The 15,315-nt window shown below is 32.0% G+C and overlaps 1 protein-coding gene and 1 long non-coding RNA gene across 5 annotated transcripts in view; both read right to left on the bottom strand.

Annotated features, from left to right (window-relative positions):
- The window catches only part of LOC106463068 (polyribonucleotide 5'-hydroxyl-kinase Clp1-like), a 199,043-nt gene that overhangs the window by 17,905 nt on the left and 165,823 nt on the right, over positions 1–15,315 (bottom strand). For 3 of the 4 annotated variants that reach the window (XM_022390475.1, XM_013923039.2, XM_022390474.1), the window contains one exon: positions 2,089–2,189. In XM_022390475.1, the coding sequence (XP_022246183.1) occupies positions 2,089–2,189 (101 nt within the window). Of the gene's footprint in view, positions 1–2,088; positions 2,190–5,402; positions 5,486–15,315 lie in introns of those variants that run through there. The other variant, XR_002611405.1, reaches the window with a different exon arrangement.
- Positions 7,488–15,315, bottom strand: part of LOC111086677 — a 16,078-nt gene continuing 8,250 nt past the window's right edge. Inside the window, exons 2-3 of the long non-coding RNA XR_002611406.1 lie at positions 11,319–11,324; positions 7,488–7,510 (exon numbers count right to left, since the gene is read on the bottom strand). This is a non-coding gene — a long non-coding RNA (uncharacterized LOC111086677). The remainder of the gene's footprint in view (positions 7,511–11,318; positions 11,325–15,315) is intronic.

Here is a 15,315-nt window from a genome sequence, read left to right as displayed (position 1 = left end):
AGTTCTAGAAACTAAAGGGCGTGAGAATAGTCACGTCATCTCGATGACGCAACATTATGTTAAGCTCAGGATGTCAGAGAGGAGTGATGAAAAATAAATGATAAGCAAGATGGTACAAAAAAATGCCATGATTCCCATATAAGGGAAGACTGAGGATTTATTTAAAAATTTGCCCTTAAAATTAAGAAATTTAAAGTTATATAACATTAAAAATTGATTTATTAACTATGTTTTGATTTGATGCCAAGTTTATTTCTATACATTGATAATAAAATAGTTTAATTAAATTTTGAATGAAACTCTATAAAAGATCATGATATGTGCAATTTGACCTACCTTAACAAGAGAGTTAACTCTCTCATAAGAGGCTTGGTCAGTTTAACCTAAACCTTAACCCCAAATTGGTCTTTAAAGTTTCCATACTATAACTTGTAGACAAAAAATCATGATTTTTATTATTTTCACTAAAAATGTTTCTGTGAATATATGAAGTCAAAGTGATTTTGATGTTAAGATTATAATATCCTTTCAAATTACATAATGCAAGGGCAACTCGTGAGTTGCTTCCAAGCGTACCTCACTTTAATTATCATCATTATTTTACCTAATCTAACCTAAAAATTTTCTAATTTTTACATTATAGTTACTTATATAATAATAGGTAAAGAATACGCATGAAAAACAAGAAATATAGCACTTATATGAGTCTTCTTTTTTTTGCTGTCAACTGTTAATGAAACATAACCCTACTTTTTTATACTAACTGTACTACTGCATTAAATATTTTTAATTTAACGAAAAAATGCACCAAAGAACACAGAATGATAATACATAAAAAACAGACAATGTTCTATAACTACAACAATTGTTCTTGCTTTCTAACTAAGCAAGAAGTTCCATTAAAAAATTTAGCTAAGCTCATCAATGTTTCCTGTGGGAATAAGTTTGAACTGTAAGTGAAACAGACAATTCCCTGTACCAAAAACAACATTATATGATATGTCATTTGAAAGATTAAAACTATGTCTTTCTATTGGTTGTAAATAATATTGTATTAAACATTAGAGAGAAATATTGGCAATTTGTGAAAGAGACGATGTGACAGGTGAACATGATAAGTGTGGTCTGATTTTATAGTTTATGGTTCTGTAACAAAATAAGATTGAAGGCTATAAAAATTATGCTTTGCCTGAGTGATGACACACTATAATGAGCAATGTACATTAAATTTCGTATTTCTTGGAGGGGTAGTAAATGAATAACAGAAAAGGAGGATACCTAGAGTGCAAATGTCACAATTCTCAAACTAGGGGAGATTGAAGATTTTTAAATATTGCTTTATAAAATTAATAAATTAAATCTTATACAGTATTAAAATTTGGATTATTAGCTACATTGTGATGCCAAGTTTATTTGCGTACCATGATAATAAAGCACTTTAATTAAATTTTTAATGTAACTCAGTAAAATTTCCTGACATGTACTCAAAAGGATGCCCATAGCGAGAGGGTTAAGATATGAAAATATTTTTAGCTCTGCATTAAAGTCCTAAATAAAAACTTAAAAACACTGCTATAATGTATGTCTTCTTGTGACAGAAAAATTTAATTTTAATCATAGCAAAAAAAATTATTTCATAAACACATTCTTAATCTTCTTTTTCTCTAATTCATACAGTTAATGGTAACTATCTATAAATACACCAACTTATGAAGATATACATTGTGGTTTATTCCACAGAAATCAAAATAATAATAGCTGTTGCAAAATAAAGTATGTTCCTAACATTATAGCAAAAATCTGTGCCAGATTCAGATAAGAAATGTCTTCAATGAAGTTACATATACATATGAAACACTTTAACCTATTTGTTTTTTAGAAAAAAATATCTTCCACTTTTAAGCTATATTCTGTCTGCTTTTATTACACTTATTTGGATTTTTACTTAAAAAAGATGATGAATTTTATTTTAATGCATCTTGGTCAGTCTTTAACATTACTATCATTTCTTATCTATCAATCAGTATATGGAAGTTTGGTTACTTAACATAAATGCTTAATATTCTACAGTTATCAAAGTGCACTCACCCCTCCTGACTTTGGGACAGAAACAATCCTGACAAAAGGAGGCATGTCACGCTCCAACTCATTATACAATCTTTCCTGATCAATTACTAAGATGATATCGACTAAAAAAAAAGCATATATGAGTTAGGTAAAATAACACCACAACAATTATTAAATTCATACAGTTAACAAGAGATGTGTAAAAAATATGCAATTTGTCTCAACAACCATGATAATAAAGCAATAATACTTTTAAAATGATAATTTTAATCACTTTGAATGAAGATTTCTAAGATTTTACATATCTGAATGGAGGTTAAAAAGAATATATAACAATAAAGTCTTTATAAAAACTTTTAGTGACAATGTATGATCTTGAATGTTCCTAAAATAATACTTGATTAAATCTCTTTAGACATATTAAATATACATAATTAAATTTAATTTTATAGAAAAAAAAAAACTGAAAAAATAAATAATGAATTGCAGCCACAATACAAACATTCAATACTGGCACAGAAATCATTAGGTGGATCATTATTGTAATGTGTCCTGGTTTTCTGAGTTACTGGCTGAAGTAAGACAAAAATTGCATTGGGGTACACCATCAATACAGTTTAATCTCAACTTTGCTTGCCTTGCATGCTTAAGAAATAAAGAAACAATGGAGCAGATGTGGTTAGGCTTAGTATAGTAATACCTTAACACATTTGTATTTATGTCCAAACATCATATTGGGGGCTGGAATGATAACTTCAAGAACAGTTTTGCTGCCATATCCCCAAATCAAAATGTAAACTTATAACCTCCATGCTTCTTGCTTTATGCCAATATGAATTACATGCTATGCCCTCTTAATACAATCAGTTTTTCAAAAATATAAATAATTCTCTAGGATAATTGCTACTGGATTATTTCTAACCAACATAAAAATAATTTTTCAATTTACTGAATGGGATGAGGCTAGCAGTCATTAGGATAGCCACTTTTGATGGTTTTGACACCCTTTTCTTTGTCTGTCAGCATCACAACTCTGACCAGGTATGTGAATTATTTAACAATTTCTTGCTTAGTTAGAAAGCCAAGCAAATTATATTAGTTTTAGAACATTCTATTTTATATTAGTGGCAATATTTCCTATTCTAACTTGTATATTTGAATTAAAAATAATAATTTTTAAGATTCCACTATCCTATTGTTTTGTTTACACAGCTGTTTTGTATAATAAATAGCTATGGTATTCTCTGAGAAGGTTTAAGTATAACTGAATGAAATAAAACTAAATGAAAATCAAAAATACTTAATATATTTAAATCACTACATATATAAATATATTCATGAATTGAATACATCATTTTCAAAATTCTAGCTTCATGCTAGCCAGGCTAATTTAATTGTATTTCAAGTTAAAATGCAATAAGAAATACTATATGTTTTACAGGAATTGGAATTTCTACCTTATGAGTGTGCACTCTTCGACTATGCCACTAATACCCATGGTCTCAGCATATGGCAGTGTCACTGAAAGTCTGTCTTGGCATATACATACAATTTTGCTTTTACTAAATTACATTATAGCACACTTAAATAATACACAAGACTTGCTATCACGAATCAAGGATGTAACTCACTTAGTGACCAGCACAACAATACTCTTTATATTGGATGTTGTAGCTCTCTACCCATCTATACAAACAGAGGATGGCATCAATGCAGTGTGTGAATTCATGTAGATTCACATAAACAATTTCGAGATGTATGGACCAACAATACACACTGTCAGAGAAATCTTACATTTCATCCTTCACAATGGATATTTTCGTTTTCACAACAAACTACATCTCCAACTCAGTGGGGTCTCAATAGAGTCACTGTTATTTATGCTGTTATATTCATGCATGTTTTTGAAAAAATGGCACTTGACAAGTGGCGCCAAGATACCAACACTGGCCCTAATCTCTGGCTTAGATACATCGATGACATGTTTGGACTATATAACTACGGTCTTCCTTCTTTAATCCAATTTTTAGACTTTCTAAATTCCATAGACCCCAATGTCCAATTCACCCTGAATCATTTGAATGACAAGAGGAACATAGATTTTCTTTACATTACCTTAAGGATACAATGACAATAATATACAATCTACCTTGTTTCACAAACAAATAAGAAAACCTCTCTCCCTTAACTTCAACTCCCATCACAATTATTGAAGAGTTAAACAGAATCAATGGCAACAGTAGTAAAAAACAAAATAATACACGCTCTGAAATAAAATCACTTCTTCTGAGTAAAAAATATCTATTTTTTTTATATTGAACAAATTTTTAAGGACTGTGAAGTGCAAAAATAAGCTTTTTACTTCCAACATGAAAAAACACAGATAAACAAGGAGGGAAAAACAATATTTTCCAAAGATAACACAAAAAAGTTATTTTTATAACACCTCTAACTGACAATGCTATCTCCAAGAAAATAAAAACTATAATCAGAAAATCTGAACTGCCAATCAAAATATCAGTACACTACCCTACAATGTAATAAATCCAACTGTCTTACAAAAACGTGTTTGCAATCTAAAGATGAGTGTCTGATCTCCAATGTCGTTTACCAGCTCACATAAAACATCTGCCACCATACGCACACAGGAGAAAATGGAAGAACCCTACACACAAGGATAGGAGAACATATTGACGTTCTTTATAAACAACAACATGAAAGAAGCACAGTTGCAGATCATTTTTTAACTAATCATGGACAAATAACACCTGACTTGAAACCACTATTCTCCATACAAATCCTCACCAAAGCCTCAAAGTACACTGACAGAAAATTCAAAGAAGCTCTTCTCATCAAACAACTACGACCAAAGATCAATAAGAACAAAGGATGGCACCTATAATTTTAATTATTTTATTTAATTTTTTAACCTATCTTTTTGTTATTTCATGTTGATAGTACTTTTGTTTACTACAGGTAGCAGTTTATTATTTCATCAATAAGCTTTACTACTTAATATGTTTAACACACGCTGTAAAAATGCACATTATAGATTCAAACAGAATTTATTATTTAAACTATTTGAAGCTTTGTATTGTCAATTTCGGTTTGTGTTTTAGTGGAATGCTCCTGAAGAAGCTGTAAAGCAAAACACTGAGTTTTTAATTGAATAAAAACAACATTTTGGTATTCTAAGGTTATTTATTTCTAGTATTAAATGAAAAATCCATCAGCTTTGGCTGTAAAAAGAATCAGTTTAACACTCTACTTTCACAAAACACTGCATATGTGACCTATATTTTCTATCTATGAAATCATGCAATAATTTACAATACCTTATCAGTGTGGGGGTATCAATGAACAGTTGTACATGGTCATTTTTCTCGTGCTTGAGATCAGTGGCAGTCTTCCTTCTGTCCTGAAGGTTGCATAAACAAAGATACTTAACATCAATATCATTGAGATTAAGTGTTCTGCCTCTTCCTTTCCTATTTTCAAATTTACCTGCCTCAATCTCATAAGCTAGGATGTACTTGGCAGTATTTGGGGAGCATTTCAAGACTACAGCAATTTGTCAGAGAGTCCAACCAGCATCACATAAAGTTTTTATGCGAACTCTCTGCTCTACTGATTATTCTCTTTGCTTTTTGGGCCATGATAACAAAACTTATTATATTGTGTTAAACACTGTTTTTATCAAGGTTTATTTGTAGAGTGTTATTTAACTGATTTCTTCTGGCATATACCGGTATCATATGCTAGCTCCTTGCTAGCTTCTTTCTATATTGTTTAGACATTGCATGGGGTACCATGACAGTTATTTCAGACCCTAAATTTGATCAATATGTTCATTCATGCAGAACCCGTATGACATGCCCTTGGTATATTAGAATTCTAAATAATGATACGTATTTATATCCTGGCTCATTCAATTGTAAACAGAAATCAGTGAAGCATTACCACAGTGTTGAAATTTACATTCTGTAATGGCAGGGAAAAATTAGCCCCATAAAATAGAAAAATAACTAAATATTCTCTTGTCCTAACTCTTTTGCACAGTACTGTATATCATGAATGTATTCTTAAACCAGGCAATGTAATACACAAGCACTGACACTTGCCAAAGCAATCATACTGACTCACGTGGAATTTTAAGTATTGTGCACGTCAATGTACAATATGCACAGGTAAGTTCAATGAATTATCCTAACATTTTAAGGAGGATGCTAGGAAAAACACTCCAATAACAAAATGTACAACTGTTGCATTCATGTCTAGAACATCGTAGTTCATAGCTTTTGCTATATTCAGACTTATAATTGTGCAACTAATGTAATATTTCATTAAGTGTTGCGAGAATTTACAGTCACATATTTTGTTTTGCAGAAGATTTTAAATAAGTGGTATGCTTCTTTTACAGATATTCAATGGAAAGGGATTGACATGTTGATATCTGGACAAGAAGAGGTGGACACATGTCTCCTGTTGGACCGACGTGCTGATATCTGGACAAGAAGAGTTGGACACGTGTCTCCTGTTGGACTGACGTGCTGATATCTGGACAAGAAGAGGTGGACACGTGTCTCTTGTTGGACTGATGTGCTGATATCTGGATCAGAAGAGGTGGATACATGTCTTCTGTTGTATGCCAAGCTGACTGCAGAGAACTTCCCAAATCTAGTTATTGTGACAGATGACACTGATGTCTTCATTATTTGCCCATGGATGAGCCAGAGTATCAACAGCAGAACAGGGTTCAAAATCATCTGTGAAGCTTGTTGACATCACAAAATCAGCTAATGCATTGAGAAATGATTTTTGCAAAGTGATGATAAGTTGTGACACGCTTAGCTCATTTGCTGGAAAAGGGAAAGTGAAAACATTGAAACTAATGATATGGGATTTAACATTCCTGGAAGCATTTGCCTCACTCAGCAAGGTTTGGGTCCTTCCGGATGAAATATTCAGTATTGTTCAAGATTTTACTTATCAACTATACTGTTGTAACATCAAAGTACTTGAGGTCAGCGAATAGTGATACCAAATGTTCTATAGCAAAAGGCATGAAATTGAATTTGAACAACTCCCACCATGTAAGGAATGCTTGCTGCAGTACACACATCTTGCAAATTACCAGGCTGTTATCCCACAATGAAGTCTGATAAACTCTCCAGATATTCCTATCCGTAGTGCAGGACATGGGTGGGCAACAGGTCTCAGCAGCAATCTTGTTGTGCAGTGGATGGTTCCCCAGCACCAAATGTTGTCTTTAGTCTGATATCATTCAAGTGTGCTTGATCTTGTCAACCTACTGATTGCACATGCATTATAAATGGCCTGAAATGCACAGAGGTGTGCAAACTACTTACCCATGCCAACATGGGTGAAGCTTTTCTCTTCTTTATAATGCTTGGAGACGGCTTGAATGGGTAATGAAGAAAAACTTTAATATAATTTAACATAACAGCAGCAAATGTACAACATTTCAAAAAGGTTTTGTCGTCATCAGGTAGATTTAGATGCCCAGATGGAAAATAATTTTTGGATCTAAAGTGACCACCACATATATTTTCAGACATATGGCTAACTGAAAAAATATAGAAGCATTTAGTCCCTCTGTCTGGTATTCAATTCTCAATTTTGAGGGTCTGGCTCATGGACTATCACTTGACACTAAGAATAAGCTTGTTGTGATTGAAAATGCTAAAGTGTATGGACATCACTTTGGTATTTGGAGGAAAGATGGAGATCATACATATGTTGATTATATACCATCAGTGAACCTATCTATTGCTTCATTTCAGATCCACACACCAAAGAAAAATTTCACACTAGTAAATGTACTATAGATTTTTCACAGGCTGTCAAATCTGGTAAACTTGTTTATCCCATAGACAATTATGATGTTCAAAATGAGACCGAGTTAAATAGAACAGACTCCCAGTCAGATCAGATCATGGTAGATGAAATATGAAAACAAAGGTTTAAATGGAGGATGAGAAAGAGCATGAGGGATCACACTGATGTCCCAGTAGGCAATTCAAAGGAATGGAAAAGGAGGGAAAGACAAAATCAGAAGAAACATAAAAAAACAGAAGGAGGTCGACAAGGCTGTCTGACAGCTAGACATTGATGAAGTGGACAATACTTTGTCAAACAACTGGGTGAAGAAGATATACTATCGTCTGTGGATAATGAACATGGAAGAAGGTGCAATGGATCGGGAAATGAAAGATGCAACCTGAGAGAAGCCACGCCATGAAGAGAAATTTGTTGGAAGAAGATAATAAATCCACTACAAAATTCAGGTAGCCAGGAAAAAGGTATGCTAATACCACAACATGGTGACTGTGGGCCCACAAAAAAAGAAGGTCCGGGATCTGAAAGAACATAGACCTGGAATCGGTACCCCCTGGCTCAGTGATATAACTCAGTTGACAACTGACATTGCTACAACATTTCTGAATAGTTGTACATTGGTAAAATCCACAATGCCATGTATTATATATCGTGACAATATTGTGGCACTGTCAGACATTAATGGTGAATATATATATATATTCATGAACAAAGTAATTTATAAAAAATCCAACAGCCGCTTAGGTGTTTTGAAATACTGAACAACATTATTTGAAGTATTTTTTGTATGGTTTATGTCTTTAAAAATTTACAAAGTAGAAAAACATTTTCACAACGTCACAGCAATGTTGTATGTACAACTTTTATTGAAACACAAGTAATATGCCTACACTTTCTACTGTGCAAGTACTTGTTATTTCAATTATTTTATGAATAAGAAATACATCATTTATTAAAACCATAAACACATTCAACGTTAAAATTCGTACACAATTAAAAACATTTTATTTAGGCCTTCAAAAAGTTGACAACTCTACATGTTTTAACATTGCAACGTCATCCTCAGGAGTGAATTACAAGACAATGCTAAAATATTTATAACTTTTAGTAGGTCATGTGACCTGTATGCTATTTTACATAAATTCACGCTAAACCATTCAAAGGAGATCAATCCACATTCTTGCAGAAATATTCGCCATATCTTCATCTCTATTTAATACTACATGATCTTTTTTTATGTTTAATTATTTCTAACGATTCCTGAATATTATTACCTATTGTACTTTTAGGTTGAGCTAATATTATAGTTTTTCCCATAATATTGTGTGTTATGTTTCCTGTACATGTTCTACTATGGATGAATTTTCAGTTTTTTTATTTCTTACATATCCCTTATGCTCATTTAAACGGTATTTTAAATTAAGTTTTGTCTGACCAATGTAAATACTTCCACATACACATTCTATTTTATATATATTCCAGTTTTTGTCAGTTAACTGTATTTCATCTTTTGTAGTACCTAACATTTGATTTATCTTATTTATCAGTTTAAATATAGGGTAGAATATCTGTTGTTTTTTAAACACTTTAAATAAACTAGTAGTTAAACCTGGAATATTCGGTAAAATTAAGTCTTCCTTTCTAATTTTTTTTTCATAACTAGGTTTTAAAGTACTAATTTGGTCAATTATTATAGCATTAGTGGATTTCTTAACTGCCCTATCTACAATATTCGAGTTAAAACCTCTGTTGACTGCTACATATTTAATTAATAACTATTCCTTTTTAAATCCTTTTGGTTATTACATATCTTCAAAGCTCTGTTAACATAACTATAAAATGCAGACATTTTTTGCGACCTAGTATGACATGATTCCTGGTGTGTGGGCATAAGAATAGAAAAAGGTTTCCAATAAACTGATGTTCCTAAATTCCCTTGTACATTCCTTTTCACCATTACATCTAGAAAAGGCAAGCTATTATTTTTCTCAATTTCAAATGTAAATTGTATGGATGGTTCAATGCTGTTCAAATAGTAAGCAAACTCTGTTAATGCCTTATTACCATATTTACACACCAAGAATGTGTCATCTACATACCTTATCCAAATATCAGGTTTACATTTTAAATTATTTATGGCTTTAGTTTCAAACACATTCATATATAAATCACATAATAATAATGGGGGGGTGGGGGTGTGTGATCCCATAGATGACCCTTCATTCTGTTTATAGAAATTATTGATAACTTGAAAAAATGGATTCGTAACACATACCTTAGTTAAATTAATTATATCCATAGTTTTAACTGCTGAAATTTTATTTTCTAACAATTTTTTTCAAAACATTTAATTGGGTTGTCAACTTGTCACAGTGTTCTTGGCAAGGAAATGACTAGCTTTTTATATGTATTTTTGTATGAAATACATAACAATATCTTCTTGTAAACCTATATGTACAGGACAATACCAAATATATTATGTTCTAATTAAAATATAAAATTTGATCATTAAATTTTATGGTTACATTGATCACAGTCTTTTTCAAACTTAAACGATATATTGTACAAAACCAAATGGTATAATGAGTACCAGCTCTATCAGGCAAAAGTGATAATTGAAATTTCTATGGCCTCACTTGTTATTGACTAATGGTATTTGTACAGATGAATCAAGGTACGTCACAGTTGTTTACTTCACTTGATTTTTTATGAAAAGAACTTAGCACAAATACCTATATTACAATTATTTTTAGATTTTTGAATTTTTTATCCTTGTAGTTTTCAATTCATAATTTTGTAGCTTTACTCAATTATTCAATGTTTATAGATTGTTGTTCCCACCACTGGATGTAAAACTTAAAATTTCAGCATAGGCTAAATGGGAGTGTGTATTCATAAGTATTCTCCTCCAAAGGTTTTTAATACATATTTTGGAAATTTACCAATAATTTGACATGCATAGACCTTCAAAATGTTTTTTGTGGTGTTTTGATTTAGGAATATTTGTTGAATGTTTGAATCAATTTACTTAAGCAAAATATGCAATTTTTTGCATGGAATTATACTAGTACTATAATTTAAAAACATAATGTAATACTAATAGTGTAAAGTAAAACATTTGAACGAAGTTCTTAAGTGATTTCTAAATTCTACAGAATCAATGAATCATATATTGTGATTAAAAATATAGCAAATATGATGAAACTTGTAAGTTAGTATGACAGCATTTCCAACATTTGTGTTTTATTCATACATCTCAGATGAAGATGGTACATTGACTGTAATTTGTAAAGAAAGCACAACAACCCTTATCCCCAGCCTTTGTTACCCCATCTGCTACTATGACACCTCACCAACAGGCCTCATTCTCAGCCTATCAGGAGACTGTTCACACTCTACTGGCAGGCTTTGATCTCAGCCTACCAACAGTCACAATCCACACTTCACCTTGCAACCACTGGCTGCAAAAGCACAAGAGAGTAAGCATTAAGTATAATTTGCATTTATTTTATAAGCAGTAATTAATGATTAATTTTTTCATTTCTGCCAATATTATGTAGTTTTAACACTTTCATATATTATTTTACAAATTATCGAATAGGTAACATCCTGGACAATCAACAGCAACAGACAGCCTTGCTTTGCCAAATGTGAAGTGGAGGTAGAAAATGAGGGGATATTAACTGTATGCTAAAAGATTTGCTTCCAAAGCCATTTGACACCCTGACCAGCTGAATGAGTCTGACAAGAAGTTAGAGGATGATTCCTTCAGAAAAAAAAATGGCAAGTCATTTAGTTGAAGGTATATAAATATACTGTAAAGTACATGTGTGTATATGATATACATAGTTGCATCATAGTTCATTAAAGTAAATATGCCAAAAATAGGCACCTACAGATTGTGGTCTGCTTACAACTTGAAGGGCAAAAAACAAAAGGAGGCATTCACAAATCTTCTACTTTTCAAATGCATTGAGAGTATTTGTTGAAATGTAATCATTGTTAATGCATAATATGTTAATTTTAGTCTTAACACAGTAAACCTTAAAATAGAAACACATTGAGATTACTGAAAAAAAATAATGTATGAGAAATAGATTCTAAAGTTTGTGCATGTGTGTGTATATGCATTAACTTAAATTGTATATCTGTTGCAGAATCCTACCTTCATACTCACCCAAAGGAAAAGGAAAACACTAGTGAGGACCAAGTGACAGAACTTGTGATAAATGTTCCCAATAAGCCAGGAGGAACAAGGCATGAGGTATGTTGGAGTCAATAATTCTAGAGTGAAAATTTATAATGGAGTTTTTCACCTTACACTCTCTCACTTCATAATTAAAAAATTATGCTCATAAAAATAATATATATGATGCTGGATATCTTGCAGCATTCTACTTCAGCAAATGGTGGCCAAACATTAGAAAATGATTAAGTGGAAAAAGAAAAACCTCCAAGTGGAAAAGTGTCACCAATAATAATTGCAATAAAATTTTGTAAAGTTTTTATTAGAGAATAAATGTTGAATAAACTTATGAGAATGAAAGAAGATGAATTTGTTATTTTATCAGATAATCTTAACAAGTGGGCTTAACCCTATTACAAACAGTGGGCAGCTCTCATTCAATATATAAAATTAAAGTTTCTAATCAACAATAAAACAGTAACTACTTCTGTCAGATTGTATGAACATATGAGAAAGTTAGTATATTGTAAATTACTTTTAATGAAAAACAACTATTGGATACATTTACATGATTTCAGACAGACATTAATCAAAAACAGAAATTCTATGATGAAGTGTTTTTAATATAAAAAAGAAGAAAGTGTTTCACAAGAATATAACCAAAAATTTTAATTCTTAGCCAAAAATATGTAAATACTACACCAGATTGTTAAATTATTCAAGCAAAAAGTACATATTTGAAAAGTATGTACCAAATTTTATGCAATCAGGTTAAGTATAAATGTGAGAAAAACAGTGGTTACATGATGCCACCCTGGCAGTCCTGATAGTTTAAAAAAATGGTGGCATAATGGTTGTAGGAAACTAACAATGCAATGTAAAACCAAAATGTTTTAGCAATGATTCTGGGAGTCCACAAATTTACATTACTGCAACGTAAACCTCTAACGTTGTGGCAACCAATATGTAACGTTGCAACAACATTGTCACAATGTAAAATTGTTAACTGGGAAGTGACCACTGAGGAGATGTCAGAATTTACCATAACCCCCATCCCTGTACGAGAGGAAGGAATTGGGACAAAGCTTGATGAACTACCAAAGGATCAAGAAAGGTGATATGAAGAGAAAACTCCTTGATTAACCACAGACCGAAAATCACCCAAGAATCAAGGTAAGAACCCCAACCCTCTAAAGATGAGTATGTGAACAGATATAAATCCAGACAAAGTGGAGTAAGCAGCACGTCTGCCATGGCCTGTACTCTGTCTAACCATCAAGCCAGAAATTCGAGGAGAAGTAGCACCGATCAAGGAGTGTCAACCGAAGGGAACTCATATGAGCCTAACCCATGGGAATGAGAGCATCCAAGGAAGACCACATTCCCAAAGAGATAGAACATCTTGAGCAATAAAAAAAGGTGAGGGATGAGTGAACTGCTCACTCCAAACCCGAAGACAATGAGGAAAAGGTTGAGCCCAATTGAGGTTGGAAAGATGAAATCCCCCCAAATGAATAGGATATTGAGAGAGGGTACAAAAGGACTTCCCCACTGTCAACAGGAATCCCACCCATCATGCATCCTGTAGGAGCAGGGGAGTGTGGTCTCTGGACTGTGTATGGGAGAAAGTAAGCAGGAGCTAGTCATCCATAGAAAGAAGAATGCAGAAACTCACAGAGTCAATATGTCAGGCAAGAGTTTGTACTCCCTGACAAAACACTTAAAGAGCCAAATTTAGTCCGAAAGGTAGGGCTCTCAACTGGAAAACTCAACTTAGAACTATAAATAACTATCAACAAAGTGAACACTGTGGGGAAGATTACGAGAAGAAAATGAGGTTTCTAGGATCACAACTGTAGGCAAAGAAGCCAAAGTCAAGCTCAGCCCTATAAACGAGAAAGAAATGAACACATCAGTGATGTAACAATGCAAAAAGTTCCACACTGATGAAAATTAGGATGATAAGCCACATAAAAAAAATATATATTCAGCTAGAACAATGAATTAGATATTACAAGTAGTAATGATACATAACATACAAACTATCAAAACATACCCAGTAAACAAAAGACTGATAAATATCAAATAGACAAACCAACTAAATTTATCTAGTCCACAAAGTATGTAATAATAACGAGTGTGCTAACTGATTAAACTTATCAAGAAAACACATTAATAATCAGTATCTAAGTTGTCAGTCATCAAAATTAACCTAGATGACAAAAGACACATAATTAAGTCCAACACTGACGAAAATTAGGGTGATAAGGCACACACAGTAACAATGACGAAAAAATAATGAATTATATGTTACTAGTTGTAATGATATGTAAGGTATAAACTATCTAAACATACCCAGTTAACAAAGTACTTACAAATAACAAACAGACAAACTATCTAAATGTACCTAGTTCACAGAGTATGTAATAATAACGAATGTGCAGACTGACGAAAATATCCTAAAAAACACATTAATAATCAACATCTAACATACCATTCCTGTAAATTAACCTAGACAACAAAAGACACTGACAAAAATGGAGATGAGATGGCACATGACGGAAAAAAAACAACTAAAATAGACCAACGAATTAGATGTTACTAGTAGTAGTAATGATATGCAACTTACAATCTAAACATACCTAAGTAGATTACTTATTAATAACAAACAAAACCATGAAATTTGCTAGGTCTGCAAAGTACATAATATTAATAAACATGCAAAATGATTAACCCGTTACTTGCTGTGGCCATTTTGTCTTATTGTGAGGGCAAAATCACATTTGTCAATTGAAGAAATGATAGAGAACTTATCTTTTATTCGATTTCAGATTTCATATTTGTAAATAGTAGCATAACATTCAATTATTTGTATAAAATTGTATTACTTAATGAAGTTTAAAGAGGAATTTAATGAAAAAATTCCTAAAATATGTTTTAGACTGTAAATAAGCATCCTCTAAGAAGAAATTTTCTATTCAAAATTTTTTAAAGATATTTCCTTTCACTTCAACACTGGTCCTGCCATCTACGATTGGTATCTAAACCTTTTTCTAGTTTTTTTTTCTTTATAAAACTGCATCTGGGCGTGTTAAATCTCAGTTGTAGAACTTTTAACCAATCCCAGTCGAAGGTGTCAATTTCAGTACCATGTTATTCCAATCAATGTATCTCACATTTGACAAATCATAGGATGATAAGGA

The sequence above is a fragment of the Limulus polyphemus genome, unplaced genomic scaffold (assembly GCF_000517525.1).
Source record: "Limulus polyphemus unplaced genomic scaffold, Limulus_polyphemus-2.1.2 Scaffold1316, whole genome shotgun sequence".
Lineage (NCBI taxonomy): Eukaryota > Metazoa > Arthropoda > Merostomata > Xiphosura > Limulidae > Limulus > Limulus polyphemus.
The sequence above is the reverse complement of the archived record's forward strand: the minus strand, read 5'-3'. Positions and strand labels throughout refer to the sequence as shown.